At 34.3% G+C, this 14641-nt stretch overlaps 1 protein-coding gene across 8 annotated transcripts in view; it reads left to right on the plus strand.

The window, feature by feature from the left end:
• The window catches only part of ATRX (ATRX chromatin remodeler), a 263444-nt gene that overhangs the window by 103353 nt on the left and 145450 nt on the right, over positions 1–14641 (plus strand). For all 8 annotated transcript variants that reach the window (XM_033104061.1, XM_033104070.1, XM_033104101.1 and 5 more), the window contains 2 exons: positions 3465–3558; positions 13220–13322. In XM_033104061.1, the coding sequence (XP_032959952.1) occupies positions 3465–3558; positions 13220–13322 (197 nt within the window). The remainder of the gene's footprint in view (positions 1–3464; positions 3559–13219; positions 13323–14641) is intronic.

The following is a 14641-nucleotide window of genomic DNA, read 5'->3' on the forward strand; positions in this document are numbered from 1 at the left end:
AGCGCGCAGCTCAGCTTCAGGTCAAGTCGTTTTTAGTCTAGTTGTGGAGGGCACAGCTCACTGGCCCTTTTGGGAATTGAACCAGTGACCTTGGTGTTATGAGCGCTGCACTCTAACCACTGAACCAACCAGCCGCCCGTCATGGACATTTTTGTGTTACTAAATAGTGGTATATCATTTTGTGAATGTTTATCTCACAAATTTCTTTACAACATGATTACAAGCTTGTCTTTCAGATTCTATAAAGGAATTGAATGATTTAGTAGGTTGTATAACAACCTGAATTCCTGTGCATCTTCAATAAAATGAGAAGTATTGATTTTGCCTCTGAGGCTCTGCTCAGGACATAGAGTCGTTTAGTAGGAACGATTACATTCAAGATGCTTTATTAAAAAAAAAAAAGAGATGCTTTATTAAAACCGAGGTTTTCTGTGACCTATATTTTCACTGTCCTCTTATGTCGGTAATTTATTACCCTAGTGGTTTTTGTTTGTTTGTGTAGCAGGGAGTAAAATTAAAATCTCTATCTATCTATATTTCTAACATGGATTACGATTATAGTGATTGATAATTGCCTTTGAAATGGAATGATTTTCCAAGTTTTGCATACTCTGGTGACCCTATATTGTCTGGAAACTTTAGTTGGGCGATGGGGAGAAATAAGAAAATAACTTATTAAATGAAGTGCAGCATGCGAACTTTAATTTTCACCTAAATTTGAAAAAAGTTATAGAAGTTATTTTGGTCATAATTTGAAAAATGTAATTATTGTCCTTATATAAGATGACATTAAATTGATGTTATTTTTATCAAGTGTGGTAATGGTATTTAGTTATGTAGGACAGTAGTATCCTTTTGCTTAAGGGTAAGATGTCATGATGTATGCACTGAATTTGAAATGGTTCAGTGCAAAAAAGTATGTGTGCATGTACAGAGATAACGCAAATGTGGTACGTTGTTAAGTGAATTTAGGAGAAGGGATATGGATGTTCATTCAACAATTCTTTCAAGTTTGGTAAGTTTGAATATTTAAAAATAAAATGTTCGATGAAAACTTAATACTAGGCTTAAAATTATACTTAATCACAAAATTTGTGTGTGCGTGCATGTGGACATGTGTTCTCCCACAGTTCCCAGTTGGTTAACAGTTTGTTTAATTGTTTTGTATTGTGGTAAAGTAATCATAAAAAATTTTAACCATTTTAGTCATTTTCGAGTGTACAGGTCAGTGGCATTAAGTATATTCACATCGTTGTGCAACTATCAACATCTGTCTATAGAACTCTTTCATCACACGAATCACTTCATTTCCATCTCCTTCCACAGCAATTTTTTTAATAGTATTTATGTTTGTCCGTATGTTTTTAGATGGATCAGACCTTTGGTTTTGATCTCAGGTCATGATAGATCTTTTTAAAATAATTATTTTGAAATGATTTTAGATTTACAGAAATGTTGCAAAAATGGTAGAGTTCCTACATACCTTTCACCCAGCTTCAATACGTTATATGATACTATATAGTACAGTAATCAAAACCAGGAAATTAACATTGATTAATGCAATACTATTAAATAAACCAAGTGTTGGCAAACTACACCAGTAGGTTAAATTCTATCTCCTGCTGTTTTATAAAGTTATGTTGGCAAACAGTCATACTTAGTTACTGTTTTCAATTTGTTTATAACGGCAAAGTTGAGTAAAGATGAGTAGTTGCAACAGAGACATATAGTTGAAACATAGACATAAAGTTGAGACATAAAGTTGAAAATATTTGCCATCAGACTGTTTACATCAAATGTTTTCTAACCTCTGAAGTAAACTGTGGCTCTTAATTTGGTTATCATTATTTTTCCCACTAATGTCCTATTTGTGCTTCAAAATCTAATCTAACACATCCCACTTTGTATTCATTTGGAATGTCTTCTTAATCTACTCCAATCTGTGACAGTTCTGTCTTTTCTTTCATGACCTTGACACTTTTGAACAGTATTGATCAGTTATTTTCCAGACTGTCCATCTATATGGATTTGTCTAATATCTTCTCATAATTGTATTAAGGGTATTATACATTTTTACAGGAATACCACAAAGTGATATTGAATTCTTCTCATTGCATCATGTCAAGGATATAGGATGACAATATTTATTACTGGTAATGTTAACCTTGATTACGTGGTTAACGTGGTGTCTGCTGGGTTCTTCCACTGTACAAAAATTTTTTTATTCATATGCAATGAATATCTTGTGCGGTAATACTTTGAGACTATGCAAATCTCCTGTTTCTCCTCATACTTTTAAGCCCGCGAATTTTAGTATCCATCTTGCCTGAAGCAATTATTACTGTGATGTTTGTCTGGTGGTGATTTTCTATTTCTTTCGTTACCTCAACATTTAGTAATTTTAAGGAAGAGCTGTTTTCCCCTATTTGTTTATCCCATTACTTACATTAATGCGGATTTACAGATATTTATTTTATTCTATGAGTTGTAATCCGATTGTTCATTTTGTGGCTCTTAACTGTTCCAGATTTGGCTATTGGGAGTGCCTTCAAGTTGGATCACGTGTTTTGAATATGCCCCCATTATTTTTTGAGCACTGCTTTGCTTTCTGGCACCACAACATATTCCAGGCTCATCTTGTATTTTCCCAGCTTGGCTTCCTCTGGCCAGAAACATGGATATTCTCCTGGGGTTTTAGATGCCTGTGTCATAGTGGCAATTTTAGGGGAGAAAAATAAAATGTTGGAGAGAAAAATGTCAGGAATTCTTCTTATATTGTGATATGCAGGGTCCAGCTTCTTTCCAGTGCTGTGGCTAGAAATGAGGTTCTCCCAGAGTTTTGCTGTCAGCACCCTTTGCGTAGTTTTGGAATTCAGCTTGCCATCCTCTTTCAAAACCAGGGAAGAAAGGAGGGGGGAAAATGACACTCACAGCCATCCCCCCTCAACCCTTCAGTTTTATAAGGATCATTATTCAAGTTTTGATTTCAGTGCCCAATCTGCCTGCTGTTGTTTCCTTTTTAGAGTCCTTAGGTCATTTCTTAATGTATTCTGTCCATAAATGACAGAGAGTCTATAATTGTCCTTACTTCATTATGGCCAGCCTACTCTGCTTGTTTTGAATAAGCAGAATTCTTTCATTTTACTTTATTTACCTTTGGTAATTAATCGATATATTTTATTGACAGGTAAATTCTCATTTTGTTAATTCATAGGCATTTAATACTTATATTTTAATGTAGAAGCATAGTTTTATAATCGTAGTTGGAATACCTTGGAATTGTTTTTCTAAATACCATTTGAATAATTAACTAGTCTAATCTATATGATGTAATACCCATTAATGTACATATTATAGATATTCTCCTCATAGTGCTCTAAGTTTCAATGTGAAGTTATTGACAAATTAAGTGAATTACATTTTATTGGGAAGTATTTAACAATTTAATATGCTTTTTATTTAAGTGAGCAGCGAAGATTCTGAAGATTCTGATTTTCAGGAATCAGGAGTTAGTGAGCAAGTTAGTGAATCTGAAGATGAACAACGGCCCAGAACAAGGTAAATATTATAATTGGTTTTACAAAAATTTTAGGAATTAATCTGAATAACCATGCTTCAAATTATTTGTAGAAAGATTGCTATTACTAATAAATTGAAGTAAAATATTTAATATTTTGATTTGAAACTAATTGTTAAAATTACTAATTTAAATGGGGTGTTCATAACATATGAGTATGTATAATTGAACTGTGTATTCTAAACAAGGTGGACTTTCAGGGTGCAAAATCACTCAAGTATTTTTTGATTGCTGTGGTGGGAAGTCGTAGTGTAGTACATGAGAGATTCTGTAGACAGACTACCTTAATCTAACTCCTGACTCTATTACTTTCTATTTGTATGAATACTCTGTGCTTCAGTTTCCTCATTTGTAAAATGGGGTATTACAGTACTACTTACCTTATTGATTATTGTGGGCATTAAATGAGACGGTACATATAAAGGGCTTATAATAGTGCTTACTTGGCAAATAGTAAGTGCTCCATGAATGCTAATTACTGGTCTTAGTAGTAATACTAGTATTATAGTAATTAAGATGTGTGTGTTCTCTCAATACACATAGCTACTGATCTAGATTATTAGTTATTTAAAATTTTGCTTCCTTCTTAGCATAGTATTTTACAATAATACTAACCATTCTAAGAATGTTTTTATTTCTTCCAGAATAATAACATGATCATTCTACAATTTATCAAATGGGCAATCTGTGTTTGTATGAGTGTATGTGTGTGTATGCACGCGCATACGTGTGTGTAGACACATAGTTGTCTACACTTGTCAATTTTAAAACATTTGAGATTATTTTAGATTAGTACTTACCAGGCTGTGCCTGGAGTATACTAACATATTGAACTATAGGGAAATATAAAATCACTGCAGTGTGCAATGATAACTTTTAAAAACTGAGATAGAAATCATATAACAAAATTAGCATTTTAAAGTGTAGAATACAGTGATTTTTAGAATATTTACAAAGTTGTACAACCACTACCACTATCTAATTTCAGAACATTTCCATCACCCCAGAAACACACCCTATACCCAATAGCAGTCATTACACATTCTTACTGTATCCCATCCCCTGGGAAAAAGTAATCTATTTTGTATGGATTTGCCCATTCTGGACATTTCATATGGATTCATACAATATGTGGTGTTTCATAAATGAATTCTGTTGGTTAGCATAATGTTTTCACCGTTCATCCAGGCTGTAGTTTGTATCAGTACTTTATTCCTTTTAAATTACTTTTTAAATGGTGGTTAAATACACATAACATAAAAATTTACCATCTTATCCATTAAGTATACAGTTCAGTAGTGGTTAAGTATATTTATGTTATTCTGCAAGCAATCTCCATAACTATCTTGCAAAACTGAAGCTCTTGATTTTATTATTTTTAAATTAAATTTATTGGGGTAACATTGGTTAATAACATTATACAGGTGATAGGTGTACAGCTTTATACTACATTATTTGTATATTGTATTGTGTGCTCACCACCTAAAGCTTAGTCTCCTTCTATCACCATACATCTGACCCCATTTACCCTCTTCATCCTCCTCAACCCTCTTTCCCTCTGGTAATTACCATTCCGTTGTCTGTGTCTGGAATTTGTTTCTTTTGTTTGTTCGTTTGTTGCTTTTTGTTTTATATCCCACATGAGTTCTTTCTTATCTGACTTCACTTAGCATGATACTGTCAAGATCCATCCAGTGTTGCAAATGGCAGTGTTTCACTTTTTTATGGCAGAGTAGTATTCCATTGTATATATGTACCGCATGTTCTTTATCCAGTCATCCATTGAAGGACACTTACCATGTTTCCCCAAAAATAAGACCTAGCTTGACCATCAGCTCTAATGCAGCTTTTGGAGCAAAAATTAATATAAGACCCGGTCTTATTTTAATATAATATAAAACTGGGTATAATATAATACAATACAATACAATATAATATAATATGGTATAATAACCAGGTATAATATGATATAATATAATAATAATATATAATACTGGGTATAATATAATATAAGACTGGGTCTTATATTAATTTTTGCTCCAAAAGATGCATTAGAGCTGAGGGTCCGGTTAGGTCTTATTTTCGGGGAAACACGGTAGGTTTTTCCCATGTCTTGGCTATTGTGAATAATGCTTCAGTGTACATAGGGGTACATAGATCTTATTGAATAAGCGTTTTCAAATTTTGGGGGATAGATACCCACAAGAGGGATTGCTGGTTCAGGTGGCAGCTCTATTCTTAATTTTGTGAGGGATTTACATACTTTTTTCCCAACAAGGCTGCACCAAATTACATTTGGACCAGCAGTTTACCAGGATTCCCCATTCTCCCCATCTTCTCCAACACTTGTTTTTTCTTATTGATAATAGTCATTGTAACAGGTGTGAGGTGTTATCTCAGTGTGGTTTTGATTTGCATTCCCCTTATAGCTAGTGAAGTCGAGAATTTTCATATTTCTGTTGGTTTGTGTGTCTTACTGGGAAAAATGTTCAGGTCCACTGTCCATTTTTTAACTGGATTGTTTCTTTTTTTGTTGTTGAGTTATATGTGTTCTTTATGTAGTTTGCATATTAGCCCCTTATTGGAGGTATCATTTGCAAATACCTTTTCTCGTACAATTGGTTGCATTTTTGTTTTGTTGATAGTTTCTTTTGCTGTGCGGAAGCCTTTTAGTTTGATGGAGTCCCGTTCATTTAATTTTGCTTTTACTTCCCTGGCCTTAGTGGTCAAGTTTACAAAAACCTCTCTGAGACCAAGATCTATAAGTGTAGTGCCTATGTATTCTTTATGTATTTTATTGTTTCAGGTCTTACATTCAAGTCTTTAATCCATTTTGAGTTAATTTTTGTATACAGTGTCAGATAGCAGTCCAGTTTCATTCTTTTGCATGTGGGTTTCCAGTTTGTTTAACAACATACTGAAGAGGTTTTGCTTTCTCCGTTGTATGTTTTTGGCTCCTTTTTTGATAATTTCCGATGTACCTTTGGGTTTATTTCTGGGCTCTCAATTCTATTCCATTCGTCTGTGTGTCTGTTTTTCTGCCAATACCTTACTGTTATGATTATTGTAGCTTTGTAGTGTAACGTGAAGTCAGGGAGTGTGATACCTCTGGATTTGTTCTTTTTTTCTCAGGATTGCTTTGGCCATTCGGGGTTCTTTTGTGGTTCCATACAAATTTGATGATTGTTCTATTTCTTGAAAAAAATGCCACTGGGATTTTGATGGGGATTGCATGAAATCTGTATATTGCTTTGGATAATATGGCCATTTTAACTATGTTAATTTCTCCAATCATTGAACAGAATATCTGTCCATTTTTTTGTGTTATCAATTTCTTTCAAGCATGCTTTGCAGTTTTCTTTTTTCTTTTTTTAATTTATTTTATTTTTATTTTTCAAATTTTATTGGGGAATATTGGGGAACAGTGTGTTTCTCCCGAGCCCATCAGCTCCAAGTCATTGTCCTTCAATCTAGTTGTGGAGGGCACAGCTCAGTTCCAAATCAAGATGCGGTTTTCAATCTTCAGTTGTAGGGGGCGCAGCCCACCATCCCATGGATGGGTTGAATTGGCAACCTTGTTGTTGAGAGCTCGTGCTCTAATCAACTGCGCCATCCAGCCGCCCCTCTGGAAGCTCAGCTGCAGCTCATTGTCTTCAATCTAGTTGTGGAGGGCGCAGCTCACTGGCTCATGTGGGAATCGAACTGGCAATCCTGTTGTTCAGAGCTCCCGCTCTAACCAACTGAGCCAATCTAGCCACCCCAGCTTTGGGGTTTTCGGTGTATAGTTCCTTCACTTCCTTTGGTAAATTTATTTCTTGGTATTTTATTCTTTTTGTTGCAGTTGTAAATGGGATTGTGTCCTTCATTTATTTCTCTGATATTTCATTGTTAGTATATAGAAACACAACTGATTTTTGTATATTGATTTTGTATCCTGCAACTTTACTGTATTTGTTTATTGTTTTTAATAGTCTTTATATATTTAAAGTTTTCTACATATAGAATCATATCATCTGCAAATAGTGACAGTTTTACCTCTTCATTCCCAATTTGGATGCCTTTTACTTTTTTTTTTCTTGTGTTATTGTTAAGGCTAGGACTTCCAGTATTATGTTGAATAACAGTGGCTAGAGGGTTTCCCTGGCTTGTTCCTAATCTTAGAGAAGAAGCTTTCAGGTTTTTTTTTGTTTGTTTGTTTGTTTTGTTTTTGTTTTTACCATTGCATATGATACTAGGTGAGGGTTTATCATGTATTCCCTTTATTATATTGAGGTACTTTCCTCCTGTACCCATTTTTCCAGTGTTTTAATCATAAAGGGATGTTTTATCTTGTCAGATGCTTTACCTACATCTATTGATAGGATTATAAGATTTTTATCTTTTATTTTGTTAATGTGGTATATCACATCATTGATTTGCATATGCTGAACAATCCTTGTGTCCCTGAATGAACCCCACTTCATTGTGATGTATTCTTTTTTCAATGTATTGTTATACTGGATTTGCTGGTGTCTATTTTTTTCAAGTTTATTGGAGTGCTGGTATTTTGTTCAGGATTTTTCCTTTGTTTATCAGCATTATTGACCTATAATTTTCTTTGTATGTGTGTTGTCCTTGCCTGGTTTTGGTATCAGGTTAATGTTGGCCTCGTAAAATGTGTTAAGTATTCCTCTTAAGTTTTTTGGAAGAGTTTGAGAAGGATAGTTATTAAATCTTTGAATGTTTGGTTTAATTCACCATCGAAGCCATGTGGCCCTGGACCCTTATTTTTTGGGAGGTTTTTGATAACTTTCAACTTCCTTACTATTGATCGGTCTGTTTAGGTTTTCCAACTCTTCGTGTTCAGTTTAGGAAGAGTATATCTTTCTAAGAATTTGTCCATTCTAGTTTATCGAATTAGGTGGCATATAGCCTTTCATTGTATTATTGTATAATTCCTTGTATTTTTGTGGTGTCCATTGTAACTTCTCTTTCATTTCTGATTTTACTTGAGTCTTTTTCACTTTTTTCCTTAGTGAGTCTAGCCAGGGGTTTGTCAATTTTGTTTATCTATTTAAAGAACCAGCTCTTTGTCACATTTTTTTCCATTGTCTTTGTGTTCTCCTTCCAGTATATCCATTAGTCTTATGTTGCTCTTTCTAAAGGAATCAGTTCTCATAGAATTCATTTATTTTTTTTAACTCTCAATTATTTCTTCCACCTGAGTCATTTCTAGGTTTCTAACTTCAGGAACACTAACTCTCTCTTTCATCTGCTCTGCTCTGTTTCCTGAGCTCTCGAATTCATTCTTCATCCCATTTATTGTGTTTTTCAGCTCCAGAATTTTTTTTATAGTTTCAGTCTCTTTACTAAAAAGTACTCCTTTTTGTTTGTTAATTTTATTCCTGAGCTCATTGAACTGCCTTTCTGAGTTTTCTTGTACCTCATTGAGTTTTTTCAGAACTGCAATCTTGAATTCTCTGTCATTTAAATAACAGTCTTCCATGACTTTTAGTTTGTTTTCCAGAGAATTTTCATTTACTTTATAAGATACCTTGTTACTTTGGTTATTCATGGTAGTTGATTGATTATTTTTCCACCTGGGCATTTGAAATAGTTTTTTAGGTACTGTTTTGCTTTTAACAGTTCAGCAGGTTTATAAGTAGTGGTCTTTAATTTGTTTTCCAATAGATGGTGTTATAGCACAAGTTTTTGTTTTTATCTGCACTACCTGGACTTCAGGGATGTGGGTGGGGCTATATCTCCTTGGAGGTTGAAAACGTGGTGTTGAACATATTTTCATGTTTTTTTATGTTTTCTGAGTTAGAAGAGATAGTATTCTGCCCATTGGGCATCCTCCAGAAAAGCCAGAACATTGCAAGCAAGTTCCACACTTATCTTTCCTTTATGATGGAAGAGCTGGGAGTTGGGCAGCTTTCTCCTGACCTTATGGAGGTGATCAGGGAAGGAGGTAGGGCAAGTGTGAGCAGAAACACTACAAAATTTCCTATCATTTTAAGTGTGACTCTTGGTTAAGTATTCACTTGGTTGCTTCAGTTTCTTAAGTGGTTTCTGAGTTCCCACAAAGTTACTTTTTATCATATGTTGTTGTTTATTCTGCTTTTGTATGGGAGGACAGGAGCTGGGAGCTGCCTAGTCTGCCCTCTTGCTGAGGTAACTGTGTATTTCATTACTTTTGACGGGTGAATAATATTCCATTATGTGGATAATACCACATTTTGTTTACTCATTCGTTGATGGACATCTGGGTTGTTTCCACTTTTTGGCGATTATGAATAATGCTGCTACGAACATTTGAGTACAATTTTGAACATTTGTGTACAAGTCTACTCACTGTAGAATTGAATACAGTTCTCCTCATTCATTGTACAGTTCTACTCATAGGTATATTCATTCACAGGAATATACCTATGAGCAGAATTGTTTGGTCTTATGGTAACACTATGCCTAAACGTTCTAAGTAACTGCCAACCAAAATGTTTTCCATAGTGGCTCACCATGTTTATTCACCCAAGCAATTCACCAGGGTTCCAATTTCTCCACATCCTCACCAACATTTATCATTTTTATTCTTTTGGTTATAGCCAACTTAGTGGGTGTGCAGTGGCACGTTGTGTTTTTTGATTTGCCTTTCCCAGATAACTAATGATCTTGAGCATTTTTTTTTTTATGTGCTTACTGGTCATTTGTGTATCTTTGGAGAAGCATCTATCAAAATGCTTTTCCCAATTTTTAATTGAGTTGTGTTTTTATTGTTTATTTGTGATAGTCCTTTATGTAGTCAGGATACAAAACCCATATCAGATGTATGATTTGCAAATATTTTCTCCCATTGTATGGGTTATATTTTTACTTTTTGGACAGTACCCATTCATGCACAAAAATTCTTAATTTTGATGAAGTCTCATTTAGCTATATTTTTCTTTGGTTATTTGTGCTTTTGCTGTCATATCAACGAATCCATTGCCTAATCCAAGGTCACAAGGATTTATGGCTGTGTTTTCTTTTACAAGGTTTATAGTTTTAGCTCTTACATTTAGGACTTTGATCCTTATTTTTCCTTTATAACCTCTGACGTTTTTATTAAGCTGCTTTTTTTGTATGTTTAAATGCTTCTCAATATTTTCTAATGTAAATACTGTTTTAAAAATATTCATATATTCACTCTTACAGAACATTTTTATTAGAACACTGTAGTAATAATATATACACACACATATACATGCATATATATGTATAAGGGTGTGTGTGTGTGTGTGTGTGTGTGTATTCATATGCTTGTCTGGTCATTTTCTTAGAGTAAATTTCAAAAAGTGACATTGTTGGGTCAAAGTTGTGTAATTTTAAGATTGTCATACATGTTTTCAAACTGTCTTATAGAAGTAAATTTTTTCTCCTCCCAGCAGAATATGTAAGTAATCATTTCCTCAATCTTCAACAATAAAACAATGAGGAGTCTGTTAGTTATAACATATATTTTAGTGGGATTTTGATCCACTTTGAGTTAATTTTTGCATATGACACAAGATAGGGGTCCAACTTCATCCTTTTGCATGTAGATATACAGTTGTCTTAGCACAATTTGTAGAAAAGAGTATTTTTTCCCTATTGAATTGTCTTGATACCTTTATGGAAAATCAGTAGACCATAAATGTAGTTTTATTTCTGGACATTAATTTCTCTTCCATTGATCTGTGTGTCTGTCCTTTATGCCGGAAACATAGTGTCTGGATTAATATAACTTTGTGTACTGGTTTCTAAGTCCAGAAGAACTTTCCTCACCAAAAATATTACTGGTTTTTTCTTTTCTTTTTTTTTTTTAAGTAAGTTGATATAAAGAAAATAGTATAGTGTTTAAAATTCTGCTTTGTAGAGATAATGAATATTTATTTTTATGTCTATATTGGCCATTTATATTTCTAAAGACCCTCCATCTATCTTATTACTCATATACCAGATCTCTTCTATGAATAACTTACAATGTTGGTCATTAGATTAGATTTGAGTTTTATCATTCTTGAACCTAGTGAAGTTATTTTTCTTCCTGTTTTCCTCTTTTTTAGGAATGTACACAAAGGTAAAGCAATTCTAAAATAGTAAATAATTCATTTAAGGAAATTCATCGTTAAGTATTTTATATTTATTTTTGTATGTACGTAAGTATGTATGTATATATATATTGATGTGTCCCACCCTGGACTGTTTGACACAGAATAGGTATCAAATAAATGGTGAATGAATGAAGGCAATATGCTCTTCTCAGTCATCGGATGAAGCCCCTGTTGGAATTCTAAGTGACTAGGAACTCAGCACTTGTGGGCGCCATCCCACCATTAAAAGCTCAGTTAGAAAGTTTCTGCATCTGACCTGCTTTCCTGTAACTCTCTCCTATGGTTTTAGCTTAGCCCCACCGACGTGACAGGGACAAAGATGCTCCCTCCTGTCCCACAGGATCATCCTTTCTATCTCTGAGGACTGTGACTGTTTCCTTTACTCACTCTCCAAGGTCTCATCTGCTCACCATTTTAATCACCTTCTCTGTACTCACTACACAGAGTACAGAGTTTCTCTGTGTTTCTCTCTTTAAAAGTGTGTGCCTGGAATTGAACATAGCATTCTAGAGGTGGGTTTATATCAGTAGAATAGAGGAAGTCCCACTGTTTTTTTTTAAAAAAAATTCCCTGCCTCTATATACTCACATTCTATTATGGAAAATGTCAAGCATACTCAAGTGAAGAGAATAGCATAGTGAGACCTGAGCCCTCAAGGATCCCTCCCCAGATTCCGCAGTTACCAACTCATGACCAATTTTGTTTGATTCACACTGCCTCTGGCTGAATTCTTCAATTATTTTAAAGCAAATCAGAAGTTTAATCAGTAAAGATGTCAGTATATTTCTATAAAAGAATTCATTAAGTACAACAGCAACATAACCATGACACTATTATTGCGTCTGAAAAAGGGAAAATTCTTTAATATCGTTAAATATCCATTTAGCCCAACTTAAAAACATACATAAACACTTGTGCACACAAATGTATACTCTACTCATTTTCAGGCAGAAATTTACAATGTTTTTGATGAACATAATCTTTTTTGAACCTCATAAGAAACTAATGCTGAAAAATACAGCTGTTGCTTTTGCTATATGGGTTAAGCTTAGGTAAGGGCAGATGAGGACAATGAGGCTCAGAGAGTGGCTGGAAGTCTGTGGGCAATGGTAAAGCACAGGTTTTGGCACAAGACAGAGCTGTTTGAGTCACTCCTTTCCCATGTCCCCGCTGTGGGACCCTGGGCAAGCTACCTAAACTCTCTGAGTCTCAGTTTGTTCCCCCAGTAACACAGGACCTATACTGAAGTTCAAGAGCTATGGTCAGTATTTAAGCTATTAACTAAAGGAAAAAGGATCTGAACCCAGGTTTCCCGACTCCAAAGCCAGTGCTATGATCACCACATCAAAAAGGTGATCAGCACCAAAGACATTGAGTCGGACACAGACACACAGGAGGCAGGATGGACCGGAGCATCGCAGGCCTGGCTTTCTCCTTTCGCGCCGCAGCTCGGCACCTGCTCAGGAACCCCCGACAGATACCAGCCACCCAAAGGTGACTGGCCTTATTTTGCATTTTAAATGTTTTTTAGGTCTGCAAAGAAAGCAGAGTTGGAAGAAAATCAGCGGAGTTATAAACAGAAAAAGAAAAGGCGACGCATTAAGGTTCAAGAAGATTCATCCAGTGAAAACAAGGTAATAAGGACATTTACTGTGCGCTTGAATTTTAACTGGTACATTGGATGATAGTAAGTATGTTATTACCTCCTATTCATTCCATTGGTTCTTTAAATTGTGGTTCATTTACTTTTTACACTTTTGTGGAAGGATTGACTTAGTGAGTGTATAAATATGCAGAACTCTTAATTTTGACATAATTGTTTTTTTTTTGTTTCTTAACTAAATCTAATGGAAATTTTTAGCTGTTCAAAATCATTATTTCACATTTGAAGGACTATAGAATTGTTGTGAAGTGTTTATATTTTCTGAAGACATTAAATATTTTATCCTGTATAGTGATTCATGTGGAATACATTTCTTCTACAAATGAAGTTATTCAATTTGAATTTTCTGCATATAAGCAGAATTATACAAAGTATAAATACTCTGTAACATGTTTTATTCTGTCACTATTCTCTTTTGGGTGGGTTCATCTTTTTTAAATGAACCTTTTAACCATTTGTAAGTGTACAATTCATTGGCCTTAGTTACGTTCACAATTGGAAACTCTGTACCCCTTAAAAAGTAACTCCCCATTCCCAACTACCTCCAGCCCCTTGTACCTTCTATTCTAATTTCTGTGTCTATAAATTTGCCTATTTTTAAATAGCTCATATAAGTGGAGTCGTATAATATTTGTCCTTTTGTGTTTGGCTTTTGTTATTGGCATAATGCTTTCAAGGTTCATCCATGCGTTTGCACGTATTGGAATTTCTTTTAAGGCTGGATTATGTTCATTGTACTTATATATAACGTTGTATTTATTCATTTATCTGTTGATGGGCATTTGGGTTGTTTCCATCTCTGGCTACCTTGAATAATGCTGCTATTAATGTGGGTGTACACATATTTGTTTGAATCCTGGCTTTTAATTCTTTTGGTTATAATCTAAGAAGTGGACTTGCCAGATCATGTGGTGATTCTATATTTAGTTCTTTGAGGAATGGTCACACTGTTTTCCCAATGCACCAGGCTTTCAATTTCTCTACATCCTTATCAATACTTGCTATTTTCTGTTTTTTTTTTAAATGGCCATCTGAATAATATCTCATTTGTGATTTTGATTTAAATTTCCCTAAAGACAAATGATACTGAGTATCTATTCACGTACTTATTGAACATTTCTATATTTTTCTTAGAGAAAAGTCTATTCCAGTCCCTTTTACCATTTTTTGGGTTGTGTGTGTAAGTTAATAATCCTGTTTTTTTGCAAAGTAAAATTCTGAAACTTTTTAGTATGTTTCTACCATTTATCGGTATGTTACTTATTTTAATATGAAGTGGATAAATTAGGC

The sequence above is a fragment of the Rhinolophus ferrumequinum genome, chromosome X, assembly GCF_004115265.2.
Source record: "Rhinolophus ferrumequinum isolate MPI-CBG mRhiFer1 chromosome X, mRhiFer1_v1.p, whole genome shotgun sequence".
In the NCBI taxonomy this organism is placed as follows: domain Eukaryota; kingdom Metazoa; phylum Chordata; class Mammalia; order Chiroptera; family Rhinolophidae; genus Rhinolophus; species Rhinolophus ferrumequinum.